Source organism: Bubalus kerabau, chromosome 7 (assembly GCF_029407905.1).
Source record: "Bubalus kerabau isolate K-KA32 ecotype Philippines breed swamp buffalo chromosome 7, PCC_UOA_SB_1v2, whole genome shotgun sequence".
NCBI classification, from domain to species: domain Eukaryota; kingdom Metazoa; phylum Chordata; class Mammalia; order Artiodactyla; family Bovidae; genus Bubalus; species Bubalus kerabau.
In genome coordinates, this window is record NC_073630.1 from 118,836,353 (window position 1) to 118,863,155 (window position 26,803).

At 62.3% G+C, this 26,803-nt stretch overlaps 1 protein-coding gene across 2 annotated transcripts; it reads left to right on the top strand.

Annotated features, from left to right (window-relative positions):
• The first annotated feature begins 804 nt into the window (after positions 1 to 804).
• On the top strand, positions 805 to 24,181 carry CPZ (carboxypeptidase Z). 2 transcript variants are annotated; one of them, XM_055587535.1, is made up of 11 exons: positions 805 to 889; positions 5,644 to 5,676; positions 6,815 to 7,189; positions 9,350 to 9,562; positions 11,568 to 11,764; positions 12,292 to 12,453; positions 12,760 to 12,918; positions 17,205 to 17,340; positions 19,360 to 19,499; positions 23,030 to 23,129; positions 23,789 to 24,181. In XM_055587535.1, exons 1-11 carry the CDS (start codon positions 805 to 807, stop codon positions 24,121 to 24,123), a joined length of 1,935 nt encoding a protein of 644 aa, XP_055443510.1. In that variant the 3' UTR covers positions 24,124 to 24,181. The 2 variants fall into 2 exon arrangements, with proteins under 2 accessions (XP_055443510.1, XP_055443511.1); XM_055587536.1 differs by lacking the exon at positions 5,644 to 5,676.
• The last annotated feature ends 2,622 nt before the right edge of the window (positions 24,182 to 26,803 follow it).

The window sequence follows — 26,803 nt, forward strand, 5'->3', positions numbered from 1 at the left end:
AGGCCTCCTGCCCGGATGGCTCTGGGTGATGCAGGCAGAAGGCTGCGGGAGGGGAGGGGAGTGGGAAGGGGCTGTCTCACAGCCCCAGGTGCAGACAGGCGTGTGCACTCCAACACCCTGGAGTTGGGGTGTCTGTGCTGGGCTCCCCGCATCTGGGGTGTGTGTGGCGGGTGGAGACACCCCGGAGAACCTGTATGCTACCACCTGGAAGTCCACTGGCTCCTTTAAGGCACCCAGTTGAGGACTGCCAAGTTTCACTGCGGGCCGTTTGACACCCTGAAAACGGGGTGTCAGACCCCCCGCCAAGGTCCTGCGGGGAGAGGACTTCTCTGCAGGGTGCAGGCTCAGAGGTGGGGCAGGAGATGCCCAAGGTCATGGAAGAGACCCTTCAGGTGCATCCTCCAGCCTGCGACAGGGTGATAGGAGTGCACACTCCATCGCTCCTCTGCTGGGACCCAGGCCCGGAGCTGGGGGTAGCCGGCCTGGCCCCCCTGCCAGTCGGGTTCAGGGCGGGCCGGGCCCCCGCCTCCCCGGCTCCCTCTCGGTCCAGGAATCGGGGCTAGTAGGCAGCATCAGCGGGGGACCCGGAGGTCAGGTGGGAGGCGGCACCCAGCCCCAAGGGGGGCTCTAACCCCTGGGGGCGGAGCGGCGGCCTCCGGAAGCGGGCGCGCTCACGGCTCGGCGCGGTTCCTGGCGAGGCCGCTGTAACCCGACTCCCCGCCCGCGGGGGGCGGGAGCCGAGCGGCGCTGCGCCCCGGCCCGAGTGCCACATCACTCGCCCGGCCGCCCTGCCCGCCGCCCACCATGCGGCCCCCGCCGCCGCTGCTCCTCACCATGCTGGTCCTCGCCGCCGCCCGGCCCGGGTGCGAGCCCGCCTGGGACCCCGAGGGTAAGGCGGGACCGCCCGGCCCCGGGGGTGGAACTCGGCAACCCCGGAACCGCCAACTTTCCCCCGCGTGACCCGGGGCTCCAGAGAACGTCCCCCAAATGGGCACCCTGTGAACCCTGGACCTGGGGGTCTGCACCAGAGGCAGGGCCTGACTCGCTGAGCGCATCCAGGCTGGGACCCTGGGGTGGAGTGCACAGGCAGGTTAGAGGTGCCCAGCTCTCAGCACCGAGGGCTCCAGCAGGGGCTTCTTCTTGGTCTGGGCACGGCCAGTGAGGTTGGGGCGGGGGGTGCCCTGCAGGTGGGGTCTTAGGGAGCAGGTGCCAGGATTTTGCAGGAAGAGAGGGCATTTGAGGTCCCCAGTCCTTCCAGGAAGGGGGTGGCCTCTGGACCCTGTTGCAGACTCTTGAGCCCTCCCTCCCAATTCCGTGATGTGGACAACAGCGTCTCCGGAAGTGGGTGCAGAGGGCCAGGGAGGGGGTGCGGCCCGTGCCGGGGAAAGGGGGTGCTCCTGGAGGATTCTGGGGGCAGGGGATGGCAGGACTCAGGGAGCGTCCAGGGGCTTCGCGCCTGGGAGGGTGATGGGAGGTACCTGAGGATGGGGGCCAGCTGGGGCCCGGGCTGTGGTCCTCCCCACACTTTGCCTTCTGGGTGGGCCTCAGTTTCCCTTCGCAGTGAAAGGTGAGGGTGTGTCTGGTCCGCCGCCCTCAGGGTCCTTAGCAGCAGACACCTGTGACCCGGACAGCGGAAGGTGGGGGGGGGGTTCCCTCCCACACTGGGGTCTGGGCGTGTTGGATTCTGAGTCTCCCAAGCGCCGGAGGTTTGCGGACACCTGAGAACTTGCTGGCATCAGCCAAGTAGGTTGTGCCAGGAGCAAAGTGCCCCTGCAGTTTGCCAAGCCCATCTCTCCCTTTCCTCCTCTCTCAGCTCAAGTTGAATTTTCTCTCCACCTTTGCCCCACCTTCACCTCTTTCCTCCCCCACTTTCTACAGAAAGGCCTGGGGCCGGGTAGTGTGTCTGGATGTGTCTGGGTGTGTGCCTACACTTGTGTGCACACGTGGGATGCAGAAGGTCATGCAGAGGGTGTCACGGATGGAGCCTCCCCCAAGACCCCAGGAAGTGTCCACTATTATAGGCTTGTCAGGGAGCACAGACCCCCTCCTCCAGGAAGCTCTCCCTGACCTGCCCTTTTCCCAGGGAGAAGTGCAGACCCTCCTCCGGACCCAGGCTGCCCCTTTCTCACCTGGAGGCTTGGGCAGGGAGGGTCTCTGTCTACCCCTCTGTGCAGCATCAGTGCCTCTTTCTAGAATAATTCCTTTTTCCAGTAGGATCTCCTTATGAGCATGTGTGGTCCATGAAAGCCCAGTGCCTTTTCCAGACCACACAGTGACGAGGGCAGGGCCAGGCAGCTTGACTCTGGGCTGCTTTGTCCAGGACTGTCCTTGTCCTTCCTGTCTTACTGTCCTGGGGCTCAGAGCAAGCAGGCCTAGACCCTCCCCCCTGCCTGTCCCTTGCCTTCTTATCAGCAGCCTGGAATTTGAGGCAGTCTCACAGAGTCGGACACAACTGAAGTGACTTAGCAGCAGCAGCCTTGCTTTGAGGGGCAGGTGTGGGTTCAAATCCTGAATTCCCTGGACCACTGTGTGTCCTTGGGTAGATGGGCCGACCTCTCTGACCTCATTCTGTTATTGTTCCCCATCTAAGACACCCGACCCCCGCAGTCTTGCTCCCTTGGTTGAAGACACGCTGACACCTTGTGGTCAAGAGGTGTAACGGTCACGTGTGGACTGCTCGAGAGCAGCCTTTGGACCAGCGCTGTCCAACACGCGAATGCCAACCCCCAAAACATCGCCTAACATTTCCCAGAAGCTACTCGAAAGAGATAGAAACAGGTGAAATTAAACTTAAGGGCAAATCTTATTTAACCTGATATATACACAATATTGAGACTTCCCAGTTGGTGCTAGTGGTAAAGAACCTGCCTGCCAAGGCAGGAGATGCAAGAGACATGGGTTCAGTCCCTGGGTCCGGAAGGTCCCCTGGAGGAGGGCACGGCAACCCACTCCAGTGTTCTCGCCTGGAGAATCCCAGGGATGGTGGAGCCTGGTGGGCTGCCGTCTATGGGGTCGCACAGAGTCAGACACGACTTACGTGACTTCTCAGCTTAGCTGCAAGTTGGTCCTTTTTACCCGAAACACACATCCGTTTCAAGTCGCAGCATTTCAGGTGCTCGGTGCCCGCGCATGGCTGGTGGGCACCACCCTGGATGGTGTGTCCTCTCAACCCCACCCCAGCCCGAGCTCCCCGCAGGCCCCCACTGGGGCTGGCTTGTTGTTTTGTGTCCCCCAAAGATACGCTGAAGTCCTAGGCGCCGTCCCCCATGCCTCTGACTGTGGCTTGACCGGGACCCGGGGCCTTTGCGGGTTTGGCCGCGTTAGGAGGAAGGCACACTGGCTCAGGCTGGGCCCTGAATCCTGTGACTGGTGTCCTTGGAAGAAGGTGGGAATTTGGGCGCAGCACACAGGAAGGAACACGGGGTGACGGAGGCAGGGATTGGGGTGATGTGGCCACAGCTGAGGGTTGCTGGGGGCCCAGGAGGACTCTTCCCTGATCCTGAGGAGGGGTGTGGCCTGCCAGCTGCTTGATTTTGGGCGTCTGGCCTTCAGAACCGGGAGAGGATCAAGGCCTGTTACACCAACCTGTGGGTCTTCGTTAACAGCCGTCCCGGGAGGTGAGGCCACCGTCTCTCTCTCGCTCCCAGTAGCCACGCCGGAAGCACCGGTCCACGTCAGTAGATGCCGCCCTCCTGTCCGTCGCGATGGGCACTGCCATCTTGTGGGCGGGTCACAAGGGGCCAGGCCCCTCCTTCCTGTGCCACCCGAGCCACTGTGTCAGGACCAGCTCGTGGGGCCCTCTAGCAGCAATGGTGCCAGTCACCCCGTCACGCCCAGCTCTCTGTGACCCCATGGACTGTAGCCCTCCAGGCTCCTCTGTCCATGGCATTCTCCAGGCAAGAATCCTGGAGTTGGTGGCCATGTCCTCCTCCTGGGGATCTGCCCGACCCAGGGACGGGACCGCGCCTCTCTCGGCTCCCGCACTGGCGGGCGGATTCTTTACCGCTAGCGCCCCCTGGGGGCAACAGTGGGCACTACTGTTATCACCCCCATTTTACAGACAGGAAAACCGAGGCCCAGAGAGGCTTCAGCTTTCTCATCTGTGACTTGGGGAGGCTTGGAGCCACGTGCAACCAGGAGGGATCCGCTTGTCAAATCCATTCAAGTCCAGGCAGCTGAGTGGGTCTGATGCTTAGAAGGAGCTGGAATGGGGGTAACTGCTGTGTTCCGGCCTCCTCGGCCCATATTTTCCTGAGGCCAGCAGAGGCCCCAGGGTCAGTGGGAGCTCTGCTCACCAAGTCTGAGTGCATCTTCAGCTCTGCCCTGCTCGGCTCTGGGCTGGCACGTGGCAGGCACAGGCTTGGCATTGGGACACAGGTGTGGGGAGGAAGGGGCCTTGGCGGGAGCCATTGGGACGGGGAGGCCTGGGGCTCCTGAGCTGACAGGTGTGGCGTCTCACGGGTCGGTGAGTGTGAATTCTGAGTGTGAGCGCTGGGCACGGATGCTCCTGGGAGGGGTCCTGCTCCAACTGAATCCGTTTGTCTGTTCTCCGAACGCAGATGGGCAGATAGCGCAGCACCCGAGCAGAGCCTGGGGCGGTTTCCCGCCCTTCCCTTAGTTCCATGTTTTGGTTTGTCCTCACACCTCCTCGTGCGGCAGAGGGCAGTCGGCACAACCTGCGAACAGCTCAGACCGGAAAGGCTTGGAGTCGGGTGATGGGGTCAGGCGGTGGGAGCCGGGCACGTGCTTGGAAATTGCCAGGCTGAGAGCAGGTGGTTCAGGGCACCTGGAGTTCTCATCCACTGCCAGCCTGTCCCAGAGCGCAGGGCGTGGCGGCGGGCAGCTGCAGCCCTCTCTGTTGTGTTGAGGGGCAGCCCTGTTGCCTGGATGCTTCAGGAAAATTATCCTCCTGCCCCTTACGTTGCCCGAGTGGTTCCAGCCGGCTGGGAAGCCTGGAGTCCTTGGCAAGAGTGCGCCTTGAATGTCTCCTTCCCATGACAGCTTAGGGAGCTGGCCCATGGGGGTCAGGGGCTGTGACTGCCCCGTTTTCAGTGGGGGAACCGTGGTCCGTGTCAGGGGTACTGTATGTACAGGGGGCTGCTCAGCTAGCCTAACAGGACCCCCAACCCGTATCCCCCCTCTGGGGGGCTTGCGTGTGCTCAAGTAGGCTTCCGTGACCCCAGGCTGTAAGGTGAATCCCTAGAAGCAGCCTCCATCCTTGTCGGACTGTGGTCCAGGCCTGGGTTCCAGATGAAGATCTGGGGTTAGGACACTTCCCCTCTGGTCCCAGCTCGTCCAGCTCTGCCTGTCTCTCGCCAGCCCCCGCCCAGCACCCACTTCCTGATTCCTTGTTTCCTGCACTTCCATCCCTCAGCCGAAGCTGGAATCGGCCAGTGGATGTATTCACACCATGGCTATTGGCCAGCACTCCGAGTCAGTGCTCTGCCTTCTGTTAGGGAAGCCGTGTGACCTGAGACTCAGTCTTCCCGCCCGGGGAATGGGGGTCTCGGCCACGTGGACGTCAGAGGGCGGCTGTGGCGGGGAGGGTGGGAGGGGCTGGGGGACCAGCCCTGTGAGGAGCAGCGGGATTTGGGGATGGGCAGGGGTCCCCGCCCCTGACGGTGTCGCCCTCTCTCTCTGCAGGTGGATGCCCCGGGTCTGCAGCTGCAGACAGCGGTACGTACCTGGACCGCCCGGTTTTGTTTTGTGGGAGTGAACGCAGGCCCTCCACGCTCTCAAAGCCTTTTAGGGGGAGGAACCCGGGGTTCTGCAGTGGGTGATGAGTAAGAGGGCCCATCGATCAAATCCGGACCTAATTAAAAGAGCTAGAAATCAGGCAAAACAAGAGAGGGAGGCCCTTCCCTCTGTGCAGCTGGGCTCCCACCCCTGGCTCTGCCCTGGGCTTCTGCGGGGGTCTCTTCCATCCCTCCCTCCCCGCGGCCCCCCAGGCAGGCTCAAGGAGGTCTGGGGTCTGACTTGACATGCGCGTGTACCGCGCTGGCTGGCTCTGCACCCCGTGTGTTCTCGGCACCTGCTGAGTCTGGGGCTGGGACAAGCCCCTCTCCGCCTGGCCCCAAGTTCCTGTCTCTAAAGTGAGGAAGGGAGCACTGAACGGGGGTGATGCTGGAGAGGACGTGGATCTGGTGTATCGGAGGCGCTCAGAACAGGCATTTCTTCAAGGCTCCTCCTGCCAGATTTGGGCATTGGGGTATTCTGAGCAGAAGCACTGGATTTTTTTTTTTTTTAAGTGAAAGTCGCTCAGTTGTGTCCGACTCTCTGCGACCCCATGGACTATACAGTCTGTGGAATTCTCCAGGCCAGAATACTGGAGTGGGTAGCCTTTCCCTTCTCCAGGGGGATCTTCCCAACCCAGAAATAGAACCCAGGTCTCCAGCATTGCAGGCAGATTCTTTACCAGCTGAGCCACAAGGGAAGCTGGTAAAGAATTGTTATTTTTTTTTAAGTAGGACAATATTTTTGCCGAACAGAAGTCAACCATATGCCTTAACGAGGCAACCCCTTGGCTGGGCTGGCTTTCCTGGGCCCAGTCTGCCGATGTGGAAGCTGAGACACAGAGCGGCCTGCTGGGCCCTCTCACGGGTCAGCCCGGGGGCCGTCTCTGGTCCTCCCAAAGGCCCTGGCTCCCTCTGCTGTGGGCCTTGTCCGGGCCTCTCCGTGCCGCCCATCCCTGCTGGCTCTGGTCCTGAGTGGGGTCAGCTTGGGCAGAGCGGCACTTAGTAGGCAGGCGTCTGAGCACGTCCTGGGGGGTCATCGTGGGAGGGAGTGCCCTGGTGACCCCACCGTCCCCCTCCAGCCACGTGCGTGGACCTGCAGCTGCAGACCTGCAGCGACGTCACCTACAACCGGACGGCCTTCCCCACACTGCTGCGGCACCAGTCCCGGGCGGCCGTGGAGTCCAGCTCCGAGTACATCCTCCTGAGCGTGCTGCACCAGCTGCTGGAGGGCCAATGCAACCCCGACCTGCGCCTGCTGGGCTGCGCCGTGCTGGCCCCGCGCTGCGACGGCGGCCGCATGCGGAGACCCTGCCGCCACGTCTGCGGGGCGCTGCGCGAGGCCTGCCTGCCCGCCTTCGACGCCATCGACATGGCCTGGCCCTACTTCCTCGATTGCGGCCGCTACTTCTCGGGCCCGGAGGAAGGCTGCTACGACCCCCTGGAGAAGCTGCGAGGTAGGCTCCGGGGGGGCCCCGCTGTGGTGAGTGGCTGGATGACCGGGCGGGCCAACAGGACACATCGGGAAGACAGTGCCTCAGCTAAGTCAGAGGCCCCGGGTGCAGGGCCCAGGCTGGGAGGGCAGAGGTGTGGGGGCCTGAGTCCTGGATGGCACTCCCCTCGCCCATCAGAGAGCTGCATGGCACTGCTGTGGGGGAACCTGTCTCTCTTGAGGCCTCCCTGGCAAAGCCTGTGATCGCCTGTGGCCGCTCCTGAAAGATCACACGTGGGATATTGACTGGAGCGGCAGCCAGATGCCTCAGAGTGGGGTCTGTGGAACCCCATGGGCTCAGGGAAGCCACCCAGAGGGGCTGTGGAGATGGGCTTTGGTTTCTCATACAGACAAATGAGTAGAGCTGGAATGGGCAGCCCTGGGTGGTAGTGAGCCCCCCGTCTCAGGGGGTGTGCAAGGTGCTTCTGGGGGCCACATGGCTGTGAGGTGGGGCGATGGGTGACAAGCGCCTCTGCAGGCCTCCCTGCCCCCCAGCTGGGCTTCCAGAGTGAGTGAGACGGGTGGCCCCAGTGACACTGGGACCCTTGGTGGCCTGTGAGGAGAGCCCTCTAATCTGGTCCAGACCACAGCCCCCGCGTCACACGCGGCTCCTGAGAGCTGGGAGCGTGGCTCAGGTGACTGGGTACTTAAGTTTTGATTTTCCTTGATTGTAATGAATTTGAGCCTAAATGCAAATAACCACCCGTGGCCAGTGTGTGTGACACCGGTCGGTGGGGGATGGTGGCTTCTGGCGTCTCACGTGCTGACGTCTTGAAGCTCACAGAAAGGTCCATGTGATCTGGGGTCAAGTGTCACACACGTGTTGTCTCATTAAGACCCCACAGTGACCCTGAATAGGGGTGCAGCCTTTTCACAGGTGACTGAGTGGAGGCTCTGGGAAGGCCACCAGCAGCAGGGTGGGGGCTGGTGTGAGCCAGGCCGGCCACTGACGGATGGGTCGATCAGTCCACATGCCTGATGGCCCTCAGGTGCCCGCTGTGTCCACGGCTCCCAGCTGGGAACCAAGGAGGTGGTAGGTAGCAACCAGGGGTGCCTCGGGTTGGCCCCCAGTGAGCCCTGGCTTCCCGCTCCGCCAGTCACTGGCTGTGCAGAGCTCAGGGCTGATCCTGGAGCTGAATCTGGGAGGGAGATGAGGGTGCCGTCTACCTGCAGCTTCTCTGTGACTCAGCAGCCCATGGGCTGCACTTTGCAGGCAGACGGGAGCCGTCCGCCGGGGAAGAGGCAGGAAGCGTGGCTGGGTGGGGGCCGAGAGACAGAGGAAAGGAACCCGACATCTCTGTGGGGCCAGGCCCGCCGGCCCCGGGGAAGCCTGCAGAGTGGGCTGGAGGGAGTTTATTTTGGGCCAGTCTGCCACCAAATTGCTGGTTCCATCTGCTTTCTTCTCCCTCAGAAACCATTTTGAGCAGAAACGAAACCACAAGGCGAGTGAGATGCTTGGGAAAAGCGTGCACTGTTAGTGCCTCTGCTTCCAAGACCAGCCCGCTGGGACCTGCGTCTTCCCGTGCAGAGATCCCATGGGAGGGTGTCTGGGAGCCCCTGGGCTGGCCTTGGGGTGCTGCTGTGAGCGGGAGGGGCCCGCCAGCTGGTCTGGGGATGGCCGTGATAGACAGCCTACCTACGCCTGGAAGCCCAGACTGTCTCCTGAGGAAGCTTTGCAAATTTGGGGGAAAAGCATACCTTCTGCTCCCCCGTCCCTCCCCCCTCCCTACCCTGTCACCGCTGACGCCCGGGGACACAGTCACCCGAAGTCAGAAGGCAGCCAGACCACGGTTTTCTTTGAGGATCCTGTCCGCGTGCGTCTGTTTTGTATTCTGCTGCTCCGGATGTTACAAAATTTCCAAACAAACCCCATACGCTTGTTCTTCACTGACGCTAGGAGCTGCGTTGCTGTGTACACCTGTCGGGGGCTGTGATTAGCTGTCCACGTCCAGTTTCACAAAGGGAACTTTACTTACAAACGCAGTCATGTCTGGGGAGCCATCCGAGGGGCCCGTGTGGGTCCCGACATCCCGGGCTCCCCAGGGGGTGCCAGGGGTTGGGCTGAGGGCAGCGGCAGCCCCGAGCTGACCCCTGGTGCCCGTGTCCGCCCACCCCCCGCCCCCAGGAGGCCTGGACATCGAGGAGGCACTGCCCTCGGGCCACCCGCCCACCTTCATTCAGTTCACCCATCACTCCTACGCCCAGATGGTGCGTGTGCTGAGGCGGACGGCGGCCCGCTGTGCCCACATCTCCAAGACCTACAGCATCGGGCGCAGCTTCGACGGCCGGGACCTGCTGGTCATCGAGTTCTCGAGCCGGCCTGGCCAGCACGAGCTGAGTAAGCCGCTGCCGCCATCGGGGGAGGCGGGGTGAGCGGCCTGGGCTGGGAAAAGGCACCGGCCCGCTTGGCCTTGGGGTACACGAGCAGGTCCTCGGTCCTAATCAAAGCCTCATGTTTGGGGGCCGGGGTGGGCGGGGATTTGGGGCGTGCTGGGGGCACTGGGGTGCCGGCCGCATCCCACCAGCCGTGTGCCCACTGTCGCAGCCACGCTGCGAGTTGGGGAGGAGGCGGCCAGGAGGGTCACGGCCCCGGAGGCTGCAGACGTCGTGGGCCTTGAGGTGAGGGGTGTACGGTGACCGCAGGCCCGTCAGACCTTGTGCGTCTCTAGTGAAAAACTTAACTGTGTTGTTGTTTCTGCAGCCTTGCCCTGGTGCACCTGGACGCCAGGCAGGTATGTGGGCGCTGGGTCCTGGACCCTGACAGCTCCTCCTTGAGTGTCATTCACAGAGCGTCTTCCCATTTATTTGAAACCCAAGTCCATTTCAGCTCCTAGGAGGCTACGTCCTGTTTGGAGCTGGGGCCCCACGTGGGAAGCGCTGGATCTCACTGTGCCTGCAGCCGTGCTCTTGCAGGGCTCAGCGGCAGTCAGGCCCTGCCCCAGTCCTGGTTCACCTGCCGTGACGGGGAAGGCCCTTCCGGCCTGGAGCGCAGATGCTGGAAAAAATGACTGTGAAGCAATGTCAGGGGCAGGTCAAGGAAAAAGCGCTGGGCTCCGGGGGTGGGGCGTGGGGGTCTGGCCCCAGAACCCCGATGTTCTGACAAAGACTCGGCTCCCTGGCTGGATGGCCTGTTTCCTGGGTAGCGAGGCGAAGATGAGCACCAGCCTGGCTCTGGGGCACTGAGAGCAGCTGGGCACAGGGTCCCAGGCCTTCTCCCCGGCCCCTCAGCTCGTCTGTGCCTGAGACCCTGTGAGTCGGACAGGATCCGTCTGGATCCCATTTGGCCTTGGTCCTTACCAAGTACTCAAACGTGGCCCTCGTCTTGGCGAAGCGGCTCCAGCCCCCTTTGCTGGTCTAGCTGCGCTCAGCCTGGTTTCCATCCGGGTGGCTTCTGCAGCATGGACTTCATGTGCCCAGAGCCCCGTCTCCCATTGGGGGTCGGAGGTCATCAAGCCTCGCCCCTGCCTCCAGGGCGCACCTTGCCCGGCTCCCCCTCCAGCTCTGGGCTGAAGGCGGGACTCCCACTTTCAGGTTGAGGGGGCGCAGCTGGGGAACACGGGGGCGGGCGGTGGCCTTTGTGGGGGCCGCGGGCTATGACAACCTCGGGGCATCTCTGCGCTGGGGCTGAGGGGCCGGGGCTGCACACAGCCCGGGACGGAGGTGCCGTTTTCCATGTGAGCAGTGCGGGGCTCAGAGAGGAGAGGCGACTCGTCCAGGGTCCACGTTAGTGAGACCGCTGGGGCTCCTGGTCCACTCTTGCACGCATCCACCCGTCTGTGTAGCCACCCATTCTTCCACCCGTGTACCCTTCCAGCCACCTTCATTCCTTCTTTCTTTCCTTTCTTCCGTCCTTCTCTCTTCCTTCGTTGCGTCCCTCCTTCCACCTAGCGATCCTTCCACCACCCACCTTCCCTCCATCCAGGCCCTCAGCCACCCATGCATCCTTCCATCCGTCTTCCTTCCTTCCACCTACCCATCGCTCCATCTATCCATCCTTTCACTCCAGGGCCACCTGTCTTCCCGTCTAAGCACCAGTGTCCACTCTCCTCCACCGCACAAGCACGGGGAGTGGCCGTGAATGAAATTCACACAGACCAACGATAGTGCCTAGGATTATTAATCAGTTATCATTGATCCATCACGCTGGTATTTAAGGCTCTACATCCCCGACGAGCTCAGCGAAAGGGGTGGCCTTGATGAGACCTCGTTAATCACAGAGACACTTGGGCCAGAACAAGCGTGAATAGGTTCCATAACAACAGGCTGCCCTTGCCATGTGGGCCCTCAAGTTTCCGGGGACCCCGGAGACTTCCCCCAGGTCACTGTATCCCCCTCCCCCACAGTGGAGCCGGAGGTGAAGCTCATCGGCAACATCCATGGCAATGAGGTGGCGGGCCGCGAGATGCTCATCTACCTGGCGCAGTACCTGTGCTCCGAGTACCTGCTGGGCAACCCCCGAATCCAGCGTCTGCTCAACACCACCCGCATCCACCTGCTGCCCTCCATGAACCCCGACGGCTACGAGGTGGCGGCCGCAGAGGTGAGGGCCCCCACGCCGCCCCGTGGCTGCTGCCTTCCACACGCCGCGTCCGCTCGGCCACCAGCAGTTATGGAGGGTCTGTGCCCCTGCCGTCCTGGGTAATGGGGACTCAGCAGGCATCCGTACGGGCAAAGCCCTGCTTGGCGTGGGGACCAACGCTGGTAATTCTGTGGTGGCTTAAAAGGTGACATGCCCCGTGGAAACAGGATGAAACAGGGGTGGGTGGGAGGAGCCAGGAGCGGAGGGCCTTTTGGAGGAGGTGACTGAGCAGGGCCTTCAGGGGGTGGGCAGTGAGCTGTGCATCCTTGACGTGGGGCACCCCAGGCAGGGCACAGCCGGCTGACGTGGGGCCTGAGGTTGGAGGGTCAGCCTGGAGGTCTGGGAGGTGGCGGATGAGCTCCAGAGTTCATCTCATGAAACCAGAGGGAACCCCGCCCGCCGTGACTCTCAGCCCAGCCTTGCGCCTCCCACCAGGGGGATCAGGGTGGGCGTGCTGACCCCTGGCTGGGGGCCGTCCTGTGGTTCAGGGCGCCGGCTACAACGGGTGGACCAGCGGCAGGCAGAACGCGCAAAACCTGGACCTGAACCGAAACTTCCCCGACCTGACGTCCGAGTACTACCGCCTGGCCTCGGTCCGCGGCGCGCGCGGCGACCACATCGCCATCCCCCAGCACTACTGGTGGAGTAAGGTAGGAGCCCGCTGCCGCGCCCGGGGGCTCCGGTTACTCCGGGACCCTTGGGGGGTCCTGCCCCTACTGAAAGCACCCAGAGCCTGGCAGGTGCCTGGTGACGGTGCGTGGGAGGGCTGCCTGGAGGAGCTGGCACCCACAGGAGGTGGGGGAGGAGAGTTCCAGGCCCAGGATGGGCACTTGGGGGCACCCGGTGGGGTGGGGCCGGGGCCGAATCCTAAAGCTTGGGTGTGGGGCTGAGTGATCGGCGGGGACGCGCCTGGCCCTGAGGACCGTCTCCTCCTCCCCCCGACCCACCCTGGGCAGGTGGCCCCCGAGACAAAGGCAATAATGAAGTGGATGCGAACCATTCCCTTCGTGCTCTCGGCCAGCCTCCACGGGGGCGACCTGGTGGTGTCCTATCCCTTTGACTTCTCCAAGCATCCCCAGGAGGAGAAGATGTTTTCTCCCACGCCCGACGAGAAGGTGAGAGGCTGGGCGGGTTTGCTGTGGGTGGTGCCCTCGGGGGGCCTGAAGTCCTTCAGGTCCTGAGGCGAGTGTCTTCCAGCCTTCTGAACCATTCGGAGCCTTCCAGACCCAGCTCCAAACCCCTTCCTCCAGGAAGCCTTCCAGCCAGCTCCCCCCTCCCTTCTCTGGCCGCCCCACCTTCCATCAGTGTCTCCTCTGGGAGCTCCTGGGGTGGGGACCCTGGCTGAGTGCCCTCCCCACACAGGCCACCCCGTGTATGTCCCAGGGGAGGGCGCGGCCCCGGGCGGTGCCAGCAGAGGGCAGTGCTGCGTTGTGCATGGCGCATGGCGCCCGGCGGCTCCTAGCGCCTCCCCCGTTGTGGGCAGGGCGGGCTTGCTAAAGGTCAGGTCCTTCCCTGATGGCTGAGCTGGTAAAGAATCTGCCTGCAATGTGGGAGACCTGGGTTCCATCCCTGGGTTGGGAACATCCCCTGGAGAAGGGAAAGGCTCCCCACTCCAATATTCTGGCCTGGAGAATCCCAGAGAATTACTGGAGAAGGGAAAGGGTACCCACTCCTCCAGTCTTCTTGGGCTTCCCTGGTGGCTCAGCTGGTAAAGAATCTGCCCGCAGTGCGGGAGAGCTGGGTTCCATCCCTGGGTTGGGAAGATCCCCTGGAGAAGGGAACGGCTCCCCACTCCAGTATTCTGGCCTGGAGAATCCCATGGACAGTCCACAGGGTGGCAGAGAGTCGGACACAACTGAGCGACTTCTTTCACTTCTCAGGTGCCCTGGGAAGCAGTGGGGTCCAACTAGGAGTTCTGGTCACCTGGGCCCAGAGGAGGCCTGTTTCCCCCACTGGTCAGAGCAGCAGGGGCTAAGACCCGGGATGCTGGCCGGATCCCTCTCTGGCCACATTCTTCCCTTCTCTGGGGGCGCCCCCTGCCCTGACGGACACCAGAGCTGGCCTTCTGGAAGGGCATGGGAGCTGAGGAGACCGAGGCCAGGGAGTGGGGGTGAGCTTTGCTGGGTCACCCGATGGAGCTGAGCTGCGCAAACTGCCCTAATGACCCCCAGCCCCCAGGGCCGTTTGTGCCCCGCCAGGAGCAGGAGTTTCCCACCCTCGCAGGAGGCCGCAGCTTGCAGGACTTCCCCTGAGCAGCGCAGGGAGGCTCCGGAGGGTCTGACCGGGTCACTAAGGCCTGGTCACTAAGTGGGCCCCCTGGAGGCCCAGACTCGGGCAGAGGGCCAGGCCTGGCCGCTGCCGCCTTCTCAGACCTTCCCCTGGTACTGGGGCAGGGCAGGGAGTGTGGGGTGGGTCCCGGATGGACAAGTGCCCGGGCCGGCCCCCGTCTTGTTCTGTGGTCCCTCAGGGGTCCCCCTGCCTCACCCAGCCCCCCAAGTGTGCGGCAGGTCTCCCCCCACCACCGTGAAGAGGACGGGGCCCTGAGCTGTGGGCCCTCGTCTACGGGGGAGACGGAGCCAGACTCGAGCAAGGACGAGGAGGTGCGGCCTCGACCAGGACAGGTGGCTGCCCAGGAGGCCGGGGACGAGCGGGGATGGGGTGTGTGTGTGTGTGTGTCTGTGTGTGTGTGTGGACTGCAGCCTGAGGGTGGACTTTGAGAAGGGCGTCCTCCAGGGCCAGCCACCCGTGTGGAGCTGGAGGATCAGGTGGGGACTTCCCCAGGCTCCCAGGAGTGAGGCTCAGGGCTGTGGGCAGTGGGAGCTGGGGGTGCCCAGCGGGCACGGGCTGAGCCCGCCTCCTGCAGCGCCAGGGGGCTGCACCATCTGTACGTCACCTGTGTGTCCCCGGTGACTGGCCCTGCCCTTGTTCATTCTAGTGCCCACTGCCTCCCTCACTCAGCACATCCCCACTCACTCATCACATCCCCACTCAGCCACCCACCCAGTCACTCAGCCACCCACCCAGTCACCCACTCACTCAGCCGTTCACTCATCACTCACTCATTCATTAATTCACCCACTCACTCATTTATTCACCCATCCACTCATTCATTTCTTCCCTCACTCCCTTACTCAGTCATTCACTCACTCACTCACTCACTCACTCACTCACTGACTCCTACAACCAGCACATGCCTGGGACCCGGAGAGGTGCTGGCTTCTATGCTTGGGGCTCTGCAAGTGCTTCTGGAGTGGCTGGGTGTCTCCCCTGTGCCTGGCCTGCGCCCAGTGTGGCTGTGCCATCAGAGGGCAGGGTCAGCATCTGGGTGAAGCCGTGTCCTCCAGGCAGCAGGAGCCCCTGGGCACCAGGCTCAGACTCTCTGCCTCTCAGGGGCAGATGCGTGAAGATGCCTCGAGGGGGGGAGTTCACCTCAATGAGTCCCCACAGAGTCAGAACACCGAGCGCCTTCCCCACCAGCCATCAATCACCGATCGATCATCCTTCAGACCTGCAGCCAGCGGTGGTCTCTGTGGAAACCAGGGTCCCAGGAGAGGCTTGGGGAGTGGGGCAGCAGGAGGAGGGCTTGAGCACGGTGTCCAAGCCACACCCCCAGTCTTCCATGGTGCCCGGTGGATGAGGGCCAGTGCCTCAGGACAGCATTCAAGGCTCCAAGGCCAGCCAGGGCTGCCTGCCTCAGCCCTCTGTCCCCCTACACACCTGCCCCTTCTGCCAAAATCCTGCTCCCAGCTCGGCTCCAGCTCCGTCCTGCCGTCCAGGCCCTCCCTGGCCCAGCCCATCCCCCCGTGGGAAGGAGCTAGTTTATGCAGGTCCCTGGCCAGCTGGCCCTTCTCTCTGACCCTGGCCCGTGCTCCTGGGCTCCAGCCAGTCCACATCTGCCCCTCCTAGCAGCCCACCACACCCCACCTTGTTTCTCTGGGAGTGCTCATGATCCCTGTGTCTTCCCCACCCACCCACACCTGGACCTGGGCAGAGCTCCTACCCGCAGGGCAGGCCTGATTCCAGCCAGCCTGGGGCTCGAGCACCCTGGGGTGGTTCGGACTTACTCTGCTCTCCTGGGGGGCTGACTGACAGGTGACAGGAGGTGGCCCCAGGGCAGGATGGAGAGAGACCAGGAGGGAGGATTTGGGGGGGCAGACCTTGGAGAGGGGCTGGCCTAACCTTCTAGGCCCAACCAGCCTAGGTCCCACTCTTCAGATGGGTGATGGGTACCAGAGAAGTGGGGACCCAGGCAGAGTTCCACAAACAACCCCGTCAGCACCTGGATGCCTGCCTGAAAGGGCTGATGCTGACCACAGGTGGCAGCGGCTGGCAGGATAGTGGTCCTTGACTGCTGACCTTGGTGACTGCAGGACACCCATGGGCTTGTATCTGGGGACTTGGGCTGTGTCTGTGGGACCAAGTTGAAACTGCAGCCTTACCCCGAGAAACTGGACACATCCTTCTCCAAACCCCAGGCCCTGGGTCTGAGTTGTCAGGAGAGACCTCACTCTGGCCTGGAGCAGCTGCTCATTGCGGACCCCACCTGTCCACCTCCCCTTTTCTTAAAGAAGGGTCCTCATGCAGGGACACCCCTCTCCTGGGGCCCCGGGGCCCTGAAGAGGCCCAGGGCAGGCGCACCCCTCATCCATCTGGCCCTTGCTTGGAGCCTCCACCCTGGGTCAGACCTGTGTCTGGTCCTGGGATGCACAGGTGGCTGAGTCCAGTCTGGGAGGAGGAGGACCTGGGGCCTGCAGGGGTGTGGGGTGTCATGAGGGGAGCTCTGGGCTGGGGAGGCCAGTGGGGGAGGGGCTCTGCACCACCTAGGAATTGGGGCCACCCTCCAGGCCCTGCCCCAGGCTCTCCCTCTCCCAGGGGGTGGCAGATCCTGAGCTGCGTCCTGTGTGGGACCACCAGACGCAGTGGAAACCGGGGACGGGTTATGGCAGCAGGCGGGTGGGCTCCTGCAGCGGCTGGTGTCCCTGGGCACATAAAGTGCTGAATAATGTAGACCTTCACGTGAGAGATGAAGGCAGTAAACATGGGACCATCCCAGCCCCCAGCCCCCCCCCCCGTTTCCCCCCAAGGCCTGCCCTCTGCACAGTAGCAAGAAATGCTTCATGCCGACCAACCTCCGGAACGCCCCCTTCTCGAGGGGAAGCCCACGCCCCCTAGCCAGGTGTGCAGGGCTCCGTGACGTGCCCGTGTACCCACCTCCGGTCCTCTGCACATGCTGGGCCCGCTGTAAGGACACTGCCCCCCTCCCACCTGAGCTGCAGGCCTTCCCTGCGGCAGCCCCGCCCACAGGAGGCACCTCCCGCCTCACCCTCTGCCCCCAGCTCAGAGGGCGTCCAGCAGGGCACCCACCACAGCCCTCGCGGGGACCTCTCCGTCTCCCTTCCAGATGTTCAAGTTGCTGGCCCGAGCCTACGCCGACATGCACCCTATGATGATGGACAGGTCGGAGAACAGGTGTGGGGGCAACTTCCTGAAGAGTGGCAGCATCATCAATGGGGCGGACTGGTACAGCTTCACCGGAGGTGTGCGGGGGCCGGCAGTGGGGGGTTGGGGGCGGGGCCTCGCGTGGGGGCGGGGCTTTGGGCAGGGCGGGGTCTGGGACCGGGCGGGGGCGGGGCGGGGGCGGGGCTTTGGGCAGGGCGGGGTCTGGGACCGGGCGGGGGCGGGGCTTTGGGCAGGGCGGGGTCTGGGACCGGGCGGGGGCGGGGCGGGGGCGGGGTCTGGGACCGGGCGGGGGCGGGGCTTTGGGCAGGGCGGGGTCTGGGACCGGGCGGGGGCGGGGCGGGGGCGGGGTCTGGGACCGGGCGGGGGCGGGGGCGCAGTTGGGCTGGGGAAGGGCTAGGCTCGGGTTGGGTCGGAGCTGAACCGCGCCTGGAGGGAGGGAAAGTTCCTATATCCGGGAAGGGCTAGACTTCCTGTTGCCTTTTCTGCGGTTTATTTAATAGTCACTTACCATCTCATGATCCCACCCATGACCAGTTCGCTTTTTGGGGGATTTGTAGGGTTGCCTGATGGAGTACAGGATTGTCAGTGAACCTGGAGTTTGAGAGAAGTGAGGAAAGCTGTAGAAGAAGTGAAGTGAAGTCGCTCAGTCGTGTCCGACTCTCTGCGACCCCGTGGACTGTAGCCTACAAGGCTCCTCTGTCCAGGGAATTTTCCAGGCAAGAGTACTGGAGTGGGTTGCCATTTCCTTCTCCAGGGGATCTTCCTGACCCAGAGATCAAACCCAGGTCTCCCGCATTGCAGGCAGATACTTTACAGTCTGAGCCACCAGGGAAGCCCAGGAGGAAGGGTGTTGAGTACTATATAAATACTAAGGTCCAAACATGTGGGATGTTCTTACACTAAAACTATATTCAATGTTTCTCTGAATTGAGGGAGCAGGTGACTCCCTGTGTCATGGGGGCCTCGAGGCTGAGCCCACAGGCCTCTACGTGCTGCTGGCTACCCCTCCATGCTGGCATGACGCTGAGTATTCATGTCCCTTGACAGATAAGGAAATTGGACTCAGACAAGGAAAGGGCCAGCTCGAGGGCCTCAGCCCGTGGCAGAGCTGAGACTCACCCTGCCTGTCCCCCGACTTCTCCTGGGAGGTGGACAGGGTGGCCCCTCAGCTCCTGTTCCAAAGACGTGTTCTCCTCTGCTCAGCGCCCCTGCTGCCCATGGTGGCACATGTGGTCCTTCCCCGGAGGGGGCAGTGCAGCTTCTCTCTCGCCAGGACCCAGACACATGGGTCCCCTGACCCTCGGGGGGAGGGCTTCGAGTCTCAATCATGACCCTTCAGTGGGGTCTGTAAAGAGCCCACTGGGGTGCTGAGCCTGGGAGAGGTGAGCCGGGCTCCCCACCCACCGGGCATGAGTTCAGGAGGGTTAGGGGCCATGACCAGGAACAAAGGGGCCATCTGTGTGTGGGGGGGTGTGGCCTCACTGCGGACTTGAACGGTAACTCATGAAGGGTGGCTGCTGGCTGCCAGGGCTTGGAGGAAGCCCTGAAGCTCTGAAGGTCCAGGCCCCAGAGCCGCCTAGAAGCTTCTGCTGGACAAGACCTCCCAAGCAGTTGGGGTGGAGGGCAGGCTCAGGGGGCGGTGGTCAGCCCGACCTGCTCCAAAGGCTCTGTGGCCTCCCAGGCCGGCTGTCAGCCCCCCAAGCTGGGCTCCCCCAGAGATGGAGTTTGTAGGACCTTCCTCTCTGAATTGTTCTCAGGACTGTCCTGTAGATGGACACTGTTATCAGTGATCGCGCTGGGGCAGGGGCACGTGTGACCCCCAGCGTGAGCCCAGCTTCTCTGCTGGAGGTGGACTTGCTCTTACTCCCCCGAAGGCCGCACAGATGGTAGGGGAGTCTGTGGACAGGGGCGCCAGACCACTTGTTCCCCAGCCCAGTTCCCCTTCCCCTGGGACCTTGGGTGGGAGCTGTCTGCCTCCGTCTGTCTGGCTGGGAGGCCGGGATAGGACCGGCCTCTCGCAGCTCTCCAGCCTGGGCCCGCGGGGGCCGATGTTGAGGACCGCTCGCTCAGCTGCCCCCACCCCCACCGCATTGCAGGCATGTCCGACTTCAACTACCTGCACAGCAACTGCTTTGAGATCACGGTGGAGCTGGGCTGCATGAAGTTCCCCCCGGAGGAGGCGCTCTACACAATCTGGCAGCACAACAAGGAGCCACTGCTGAACTTCATGGAGATGGTGAGCTCTGCGTGCTGTGCCCGACCCCGCCCGGGACCTGGCGTGGGGAGGGGCGCCCAGACCCGGGCCCCACGGCGGGCGACCCCCAGACCGGGACACCGGACGGCGGGGCTCGGCGTCCACGTGGTCACGTAGTCATTCTGCACTTGCTTCTTCGTTAACCATCTGTGTTCATGAGTGAAGGCTCACCACACGTCTCTCCTCCCTTAGGCCCAGCCTCGGGGTGGCTGGGGATGCCAGGGGGGCACACATCAGGGTCCCCAGTGCAGCAGGGGTCTCTGTGAGGGGAGTGCAGGGGCCATTGCAGCCCAGGGCAGCCCCTGACCCAGCCTTGGAGGCCAGGTGTCTTCTTGGAGGAAGGAGGCACCCGGGATGTGTTTTGAAGTGGAAGTAGGGGAGGTCGTGCCACGGGACAGGGACCCTCTGGCAGAGGGGGTGGTGTGGGGGTGTTTAGACCACCGAGGGTCCCGTGGCCAGAATGAGGGGCATGGCCCTGGGAACGGGTGAGTCCTGGCTGGGAGCACACCTGCAGGGCATGGCTGGCAGCAGGGTGCGGGGTCGTCAGGCAGGGCCTGTCCTCCCCTTAGGCTCGGAGGGGAGGACACGGGCTGCTGGGGCTTGAGTAGGGCAACAGGATTGAGGGGTGACCCCCTCATCGTGGGCTGAGAGCCTCCAGAAATAAGCGTGCCATGAGTGGGGGGCCTCAGAGAGCGTGTCTAAAGTCACCCCTCACCGGACCCAGAGAACCGAGACTCCCGGTGGTCCAGTGACCATGTGGGGACCCAATGCCGAGGTCCCGCCACCCCTCCCAGCCCTGCCCCAGCCCTCAGGCTCTGCAGCGTGCCCCCCACCCCTCCCAGGGGATGCTGTTCTGAATAGGGTAACACTCATGTGAGGGACACAGAAACTCAAAACGGAGCGTGATAACGGGGGTTTTGTGAGAAGCCTCTGCTTTTTCCTTTTTCCCGAGCATCTTTAAGAATCATAAAAATCGCATGTTGCTGCCAGTGAGGAGCAGGTCCAAAGAGAGGAGCAGGATTGCCCGAGGGAGACAGCAAGGGGCTGTGAGCGTGCAGAACGTTACAGTTGGTTCCCCCTGCCCCCAGCCCCAGTCACACCGCCTCGAATCCTGCCACCAGGCCTGGCTGGGAGACAGGGCTGCCGCGTTTTTCAGTTGGAAGAATGAGGGTGCTGGGGAAGGATCGTGCCAGTCGGGGGACCCTGGGCTCCCATCCGGCATCACGGGGGCTCTGATATAGCCAGAGGAGGAGACAGAGAGGGTCAGAGAGTGACCGCGCTGTTCCCATGTCATCGGCCTCTCGAACTCAGATCTGCTTGCCCCAAGCCCCAGTTCCATTGTCGAGGCCCCTCCCTTCTAGAAAGACCAGGAACTTCCTCCCAGTGGGGAGCGAGCAGAGCCTCTGGGCCAGCAGCTGCAGCAGTAGGGAGGGAGCAAGGCCCCGGCTGACAACTGGACATTGTCAGCGTGGGGTCCTTCTTGGAGGCTGTGCCAGCCACCTCGCTGCTCGGGGCCGGGCAGCATCAATAACGGCTCATGGCCAGGCCTCCTCGCGCGTCCCGCTTTACGGCCGTCTGGGGGAAATGACTTTAAGGAGCCTTAAACGGGGCTGGGATCGCTCTGTGGATATTGCATGTGAAGGCTCGGGGCATAAAGATTTAATAGCAAGCGCGATACTGCAAACGACCGGGCAGCCTGTGGCCGAGCCTGGCTGCCCCCCAGGACAGTCCCCAGGACAGCTGCCCAGGCCTCCTGATAAGGATCTGTCTGTCATGTACACTGAGACCTTTCCCTAAGTGATCCTGACCAGGCCTGGGGGGGTGGCATCCACCTCCCTCTGGTTGAGGTGGCGGCGGGGGGCATCTCTCCTCCTCTGCCTGAGAGCTCCACATGCCTGCTTCTGCAGGATGATGACCGTTCGCCTGAGAGCAGGGACGGACCAAGCGCTTGCTGGAGGTCCTTCTGTGTGTCTGGCCTCTGCTCTCGGGTTAGGGGGCAGGGAAAAGGCAGACGGTGACATCACAGTGAGGTCAGAGCTGGAAGAAGGGAACCAGGACTGTGGGTTCCCCAAGGAGGCCCCTGGTGTGACCAGTCATCAGGGAGGGCTTCCTGGAGGAAGAGGATTGTGAGCTGTGTCTGGGAAGGGGAGAGGGATAGGTCAGGCCTTGTGAGCAGAGGAAGGGCGGGGTGGAGGTCGGCAGTCCTGGGCGACCCTGGAGGAGGGAGGGGCAGCCTTCAGAGACAGAGCAGCCCGCAAGCTGAGTTGCCCTTCCCACCCGGAGTCCCAGCCTCCTCTGACGTGAGGAGGATTGACCTCTGGTTGTTTCCTGCTGATGGAGCTAGGGTGCTCAGCTTGTGCCTTGCACGTAATTTTAGGAGAACTGTGCAGAGGCTCTGGGAGGTGCTTTCTTTGCCAAGTGTAAGGCTTCCTGGCCTGATGGTGACGTGCGTGAGCTGCGGGGCATCTGCTCGGACACCGCCCGTGCTTAGGACCAGCCCAGGGAGAGGGTGGGGCCCCCCTGCCTCCAGCTCGGCTGTACTGATTCTTACTCCCCGAGGCGGGCACAGCGACCCTCTGTTACAGATGGGGAGAGGGGCAGAGATGCCCAGGCGGCTTGCCTGAGGTCAGAGCCGGCTGGTGCCCGGCTGGACTGACACCAGGGTCCCAACCTTCAGGCCCGTGTCCCCCTGCTGCCTCCCCTCTGCCTTCGGGACCCCGGCCCCTCTGGCCCTAGGTACCCAGGCAGGGGCTCAGATGTGTTCACAGGTGGGCACGAGGGGTCTGCCGCTCAGGGCTCAGGAGATATTGTCGGCCTGACCCCCTGAGCTGGCACTGTGGGCCATTTGGAAACCCGGAATGGGGTTGATTGTTGCTGGGGGAGGACCCCGGCGGTGGGCTCCTCATTGCTCACCCTCACCTCACAGATGAGGGTTTCCCTGGAGACAGCCTGGGTGGGCTGCTGGGCCCTCAGTTCAGTTCAGTTCAGTCGCTCAGTCATGTCCGACTCTTTTCGACTGCATGAATCCCAGCACGCCAGGCCTCCCTGTCCATCACCAACTCCCGGAGTTCACTTAAACTCACATCCATCGAGTCGGTGATGCCATCCAGCCATCTCATCCTCTGTTGTCCCCTTTTCCTCCTGCCCCCAATCCCTCCCAGCGTCAGAGTCTTTTCCAATGAGTCAAGTCTTTGCATGAGGTGGCCAAAGTACTGGAGTTTCAGCTTTAGCATCATTCCTTCCAAAGAACACCCAGGGCTGATCTCCTTCAGAATGGACTGGTTGGATCTCCTTGCAGTCCAAGGGACTCTCAAGGGACTAGATTTGATAGACAGAGTGCCTGATGAACTATGGATGGAGATTCGTGACATTGTACAGGAGACAGGGATCAAGATCATCCCCATGGAAAAGAAATGCAAAAAAGCAAAATGGCTGCCTGGGGAGGCCTTACAAATAGCTGGGCCCTCAAGCGGGCACAAACCGTATCCCCACCCGGTCCTTGGCCCCCTCAGGTGCACCGGGGCATCAAAGGCATGGTGATGGACAAGTTTGGCAAGCCGGTCAAGAACGCCCGGATCTTAGTCAAGGGCATCCGCCATGACATCACCACTGGTGAGCGATTCCTGGGGCTCCTGCAGTGCTCAGAGTGGGACCCTGCTCCATCCGTCCACTGCTGGCCTGGGGGGAGGGTGAGGCTGGGGAGCCCCAGGAGTCTATGTGCACCTCGAGCTGTATCTCCTGCAGCATTGAGCCCAGCGGGTGGGGACACATGCAGGTCCTGACTGCTGATGACTATCAATGTGGATCCTGAGTTCCTCAAGAAGGAACACCACCATTACAGAGGGAGCCTGTGGGTTCAGTCCCAGAGCTTCTATCCCACTGACCAGCTGTGTGTCCTTGTGGGCTCTGGGTGCCCTCAGGGATTTCACAGCTGGTTTGAAAAATACTGTACCCTGTGACGTGTGCTCTTGGAGAAAACAGTCCAGAGAAAGGAGGGCTTGTTAACTGTGTGTGTAGGGCGGTGGGGTGGGGTGGGGTGGGATGGACTGTGAAGGCTTCAGAGAGGAGGTGTGGCTAGGCAGGGCTTTGCGGGATGAATAGGAGTTTGACAGAGGGAGGCGGTGGGAAGGACGTTCCAGGCCCACACAGAGGCGAGTGCACCCTTGGAGTCTGCTGCCCTGCAGGCGAACGCCCCCTGACCCCCAGTGCCCACTGTCTCAAGGCTGTGTGGGCCCAGCTCCGAGAGCCATTCCCCTTCCATGTGTCTGCAGCCCCAGATGGTGACTACTGGAGACTGCTGCCCCCGGGGGTCCACATCGTCATCGCTCAAGCCCCCGGCTATTCCAAGGTCATCAAGAAAGTCATCATCCCTGCCCGGATGAAGAGGGCCGGCCGCGTGGACTTCATTCTCCAGCCACTGAGGACTGGACCCCAGAAGTTCCTTCCCGGGTCCCGGAGGGGTGGGCTCGGAGGGGAGCCCCAGGAGCCCGACGAGGAGCCCCTGGGGGCCCGGAGACAGCCTACGACCGGCGGCAGCAAGCCCTGGTGGTGGTCCTACTTCACGTCGCTGGGGCAGCACCAGCCACGCTGGCTGCTCAAGTACTAGGTGCCCCGGCCCTGCCGGACGCGCAGGCCACGTCGTCTCCTGCTCTTGATCCGTCTTCCAGAGGCGTCCCACGAAGCCGTCTCCGTCTCATTAAAGTGTTTCTATTCTCCTCCCACCTCGCTGAGAGGCTCTGTGTGCGCGGCCAGGCGTGGCCGCTGGAGGAGAGAGGCCCGCCTGTCCTGCCTGCCTCCGGGGTCCCGGGCACAGGCTCCTCTGTCCCCCAGGCAGCCATCCCAGGGTGGCCCTGCCAACCCTTCTGTGCACAGCCCATTCCTGGAAAGGGAAGCCTTGAATCCAGAGGGGCCTCGACGTTATAGATGGAAAGCCGAGGTTCGGCAGGGGGCGTGATGCCCCGAGGCCACACGGAGAGGGTGATGCCGGGCTGGGAGCTGAGGCTGTGGGTCCTGCGGTTGATGGCAGTCTGGGAGGATGTGGATGCAGGTGGGAGGTGGGGGGAAGCTGGGGGGAGCCTGGTTGGGGAGTGGGAATTGGCTGAGCCCCCAGCAGGTGACAAGGTCATCATAGTCTCCAGGGCAGGTGAGCTGGCAAGAAGCATGGCCCAGCAGTTACCCTCAGAAGCGCCTGACTCCAGGAGGAAGGGTCTCCCTCCTCAGCCCCCTCCTCATCCTGCGATGAAAGCATCTCAGGGGCCCTCGGGGCCCCCTCTTGGTCCACCTCTGAAGTTTGGTGCGTCTGTCTGTCCTGGGATCTGTCGGATGGGGAGTGAGGAAGCCTAACAGAGGAGGCCCCTAGAGAGGGTGTGCTAGTCAGCTAGGGCTGCATAGCAAAGCCCCACAGACCACGCGCACTCATCTCCTGGTCTTGGAGGCTGGGAGGCCAAGTCAGAGTGTCAGCAGGCTCCTTCTGCTCCAGGCCTGTGTCCTTGGTGTCTAGACGGCCGTCCTGACCCCATGTCTTCCCATCCTGCTCCCTCCACGCCTGTCTCTCTATCCCAATGTCCTCTGTTTATATAAGTCTTATTGGATGGGGGCCCACCCTGAGGGCCCCATTTGATTTGATCACCGCAGTCTCCAAATACAGTTGCGTTCGCGGGTACTGGAGCTTAGGACTCCAGCATATAAATTCTGGGGAGTTGGGGGTGGCCGGGTGGGGGGGACACAATTCAACCCCTAAGAGGAGGACCGGCCACAGCTCGGTGGTTTCCTTGCTGGCTCCTGGCTGTGTTCTTAGAGGTCCCTTGCATCCCTAGTCCAGGCCTGGGCAGGGTTGACCCCATACAGAAGTGGGGGTGTATCTTGCCAGAGCAGTGGCTTCACTTCAGCTGAATATCAGCCTGCCCCCCACCCCCCGCCCTTGCCCATCAGCACTGTGGGATCGCGTCCTGCTAGACTGGACCAAAGCCGACAGGAGCAGGCATGCTTCTGGTGCAGTGTGGTGTGTGTGGGGGTGCAGGAGGGGGCGCGGGCCTCCTCCCGTCACACAGTCTGGGCCCCATGCAGCACTTCATGGTTTGCAACCAAGGCACGTGTGTGTGTCCTGGGGGGTGATCCGGAGCTCTGGTCAAACACCACCACTCTTTGAGTCCCTCTGCCCCACATTCACCCCTGTGCCAGCAGTCCCGAAGAGCAGCGTTTATTTGGTCCCACTGTGTACCGGGCACCCCATCCTTGCTGCACAGATATGGTTGCCACCCAGAGAGCTTTTGAGATGACTTCAGGACCTTGTGGTGTATGGGTGGTGTCAGCTGAGTCCCTCCTGCAGGACCCTGTGTGGGGTTCCTGCTCTCCTCACATCTCTCACCGGCTCCGCTGGTCACGGCCGCCTCCCGGGTCGGTCTGAGAGGCGGAGAGAGCTCTGTCTGGAGCCCAGCTCATGCTTCAGGCACTGGAGGTAAGGGCAAGGGCAGGGAGACTCACCTCTGAGAGATACCCCAGCCCCCAACTGGTGCCCACCTCGTCTACGGACAGCAGAGACCCCACAGTGGCTCCTCTGTCCTTTCAGAGAGCCCAGGAGTCCTCGGCCTCACCCTGAGCCCAGTTCCCTCCCATCGTTTCAAGTCTCCTCGCCGCTGAGCTCTCCGCTTGGCACCCGCACCCGGGTTGTTGTTCAGTCACTCAGTCGTGTCAGACTCTTTGCGACCCCATGAACTGCGGCACGCCAGGCCTCCCATCTCCCAGAGTGTGCTCAAACTAATGTCCATTGAATCAGTGATGCTATCCAACCATCTCATCCTCTGTCATCCCCTTCTCCTCCTGCCCTAAACCTCTCCCAGCATCAGGGTCTTTTCCAATGAGTCAATTCTTCACATCAGGTGGCCAAAGTATTGGAGTTTCAGCTTCAGCATCAGTCCTTCCAATGAACACCCAGGACTGATCTCCTTTAGGATGGACTGGTTGGATCTCCTTGCAGTCCAGGGGACTCTCAAGAGTCTTCTCCAACACCACAGTTCAAAAGCATCAGTTCTTGGGCACTCAGCCTTCTTTATGGTCCAACTCTCACATCCATACATGACTACTGGAAAAACCAAAGCTTTGACTCTATGGACCTTTGTCAGCGAAGTGATGTCTGTGCTTTTTAATACACTGTCTGGGTTTGCCATAGCTTTTCTTCCGAGGAGCAAGCGTCTTTAAATTTCATGGCTGCAGTGATTTTGGAGCCCAAGAAAATAAAGTCTGTCACTGTTTCCATTTTTTCCCCATCCATTTGCCATGAAGTGATG

What these genes read in the sequence shown, in the direction of transcription:
- CPZ (XM_055587535.1), top strand. Translation starts at nt 805, where the DNA reads ATGCGGCCCCCGCCGCCGCTGCTCCTCACCATGCTGGTCCTCGCCGCC. An exon ending in GCCTGGCCAGCACGAGCTGA is followed by an intron (nt 9,563 to 11,567) that starts GTAAGCCGCTGC and finishes CCTCCCCCACAG; the next exon opens with TGGAGCCGGAGGTGAAGCTC. An exon ending in CCGCCATGACATCACCACTG is followed by an intron (nt 23,130 to 23,788) that starts GTGAGCGATTCC and finishes ATGTGTCTGCAG; the next exon opens with CCCCAGATGGTGACTACTGG.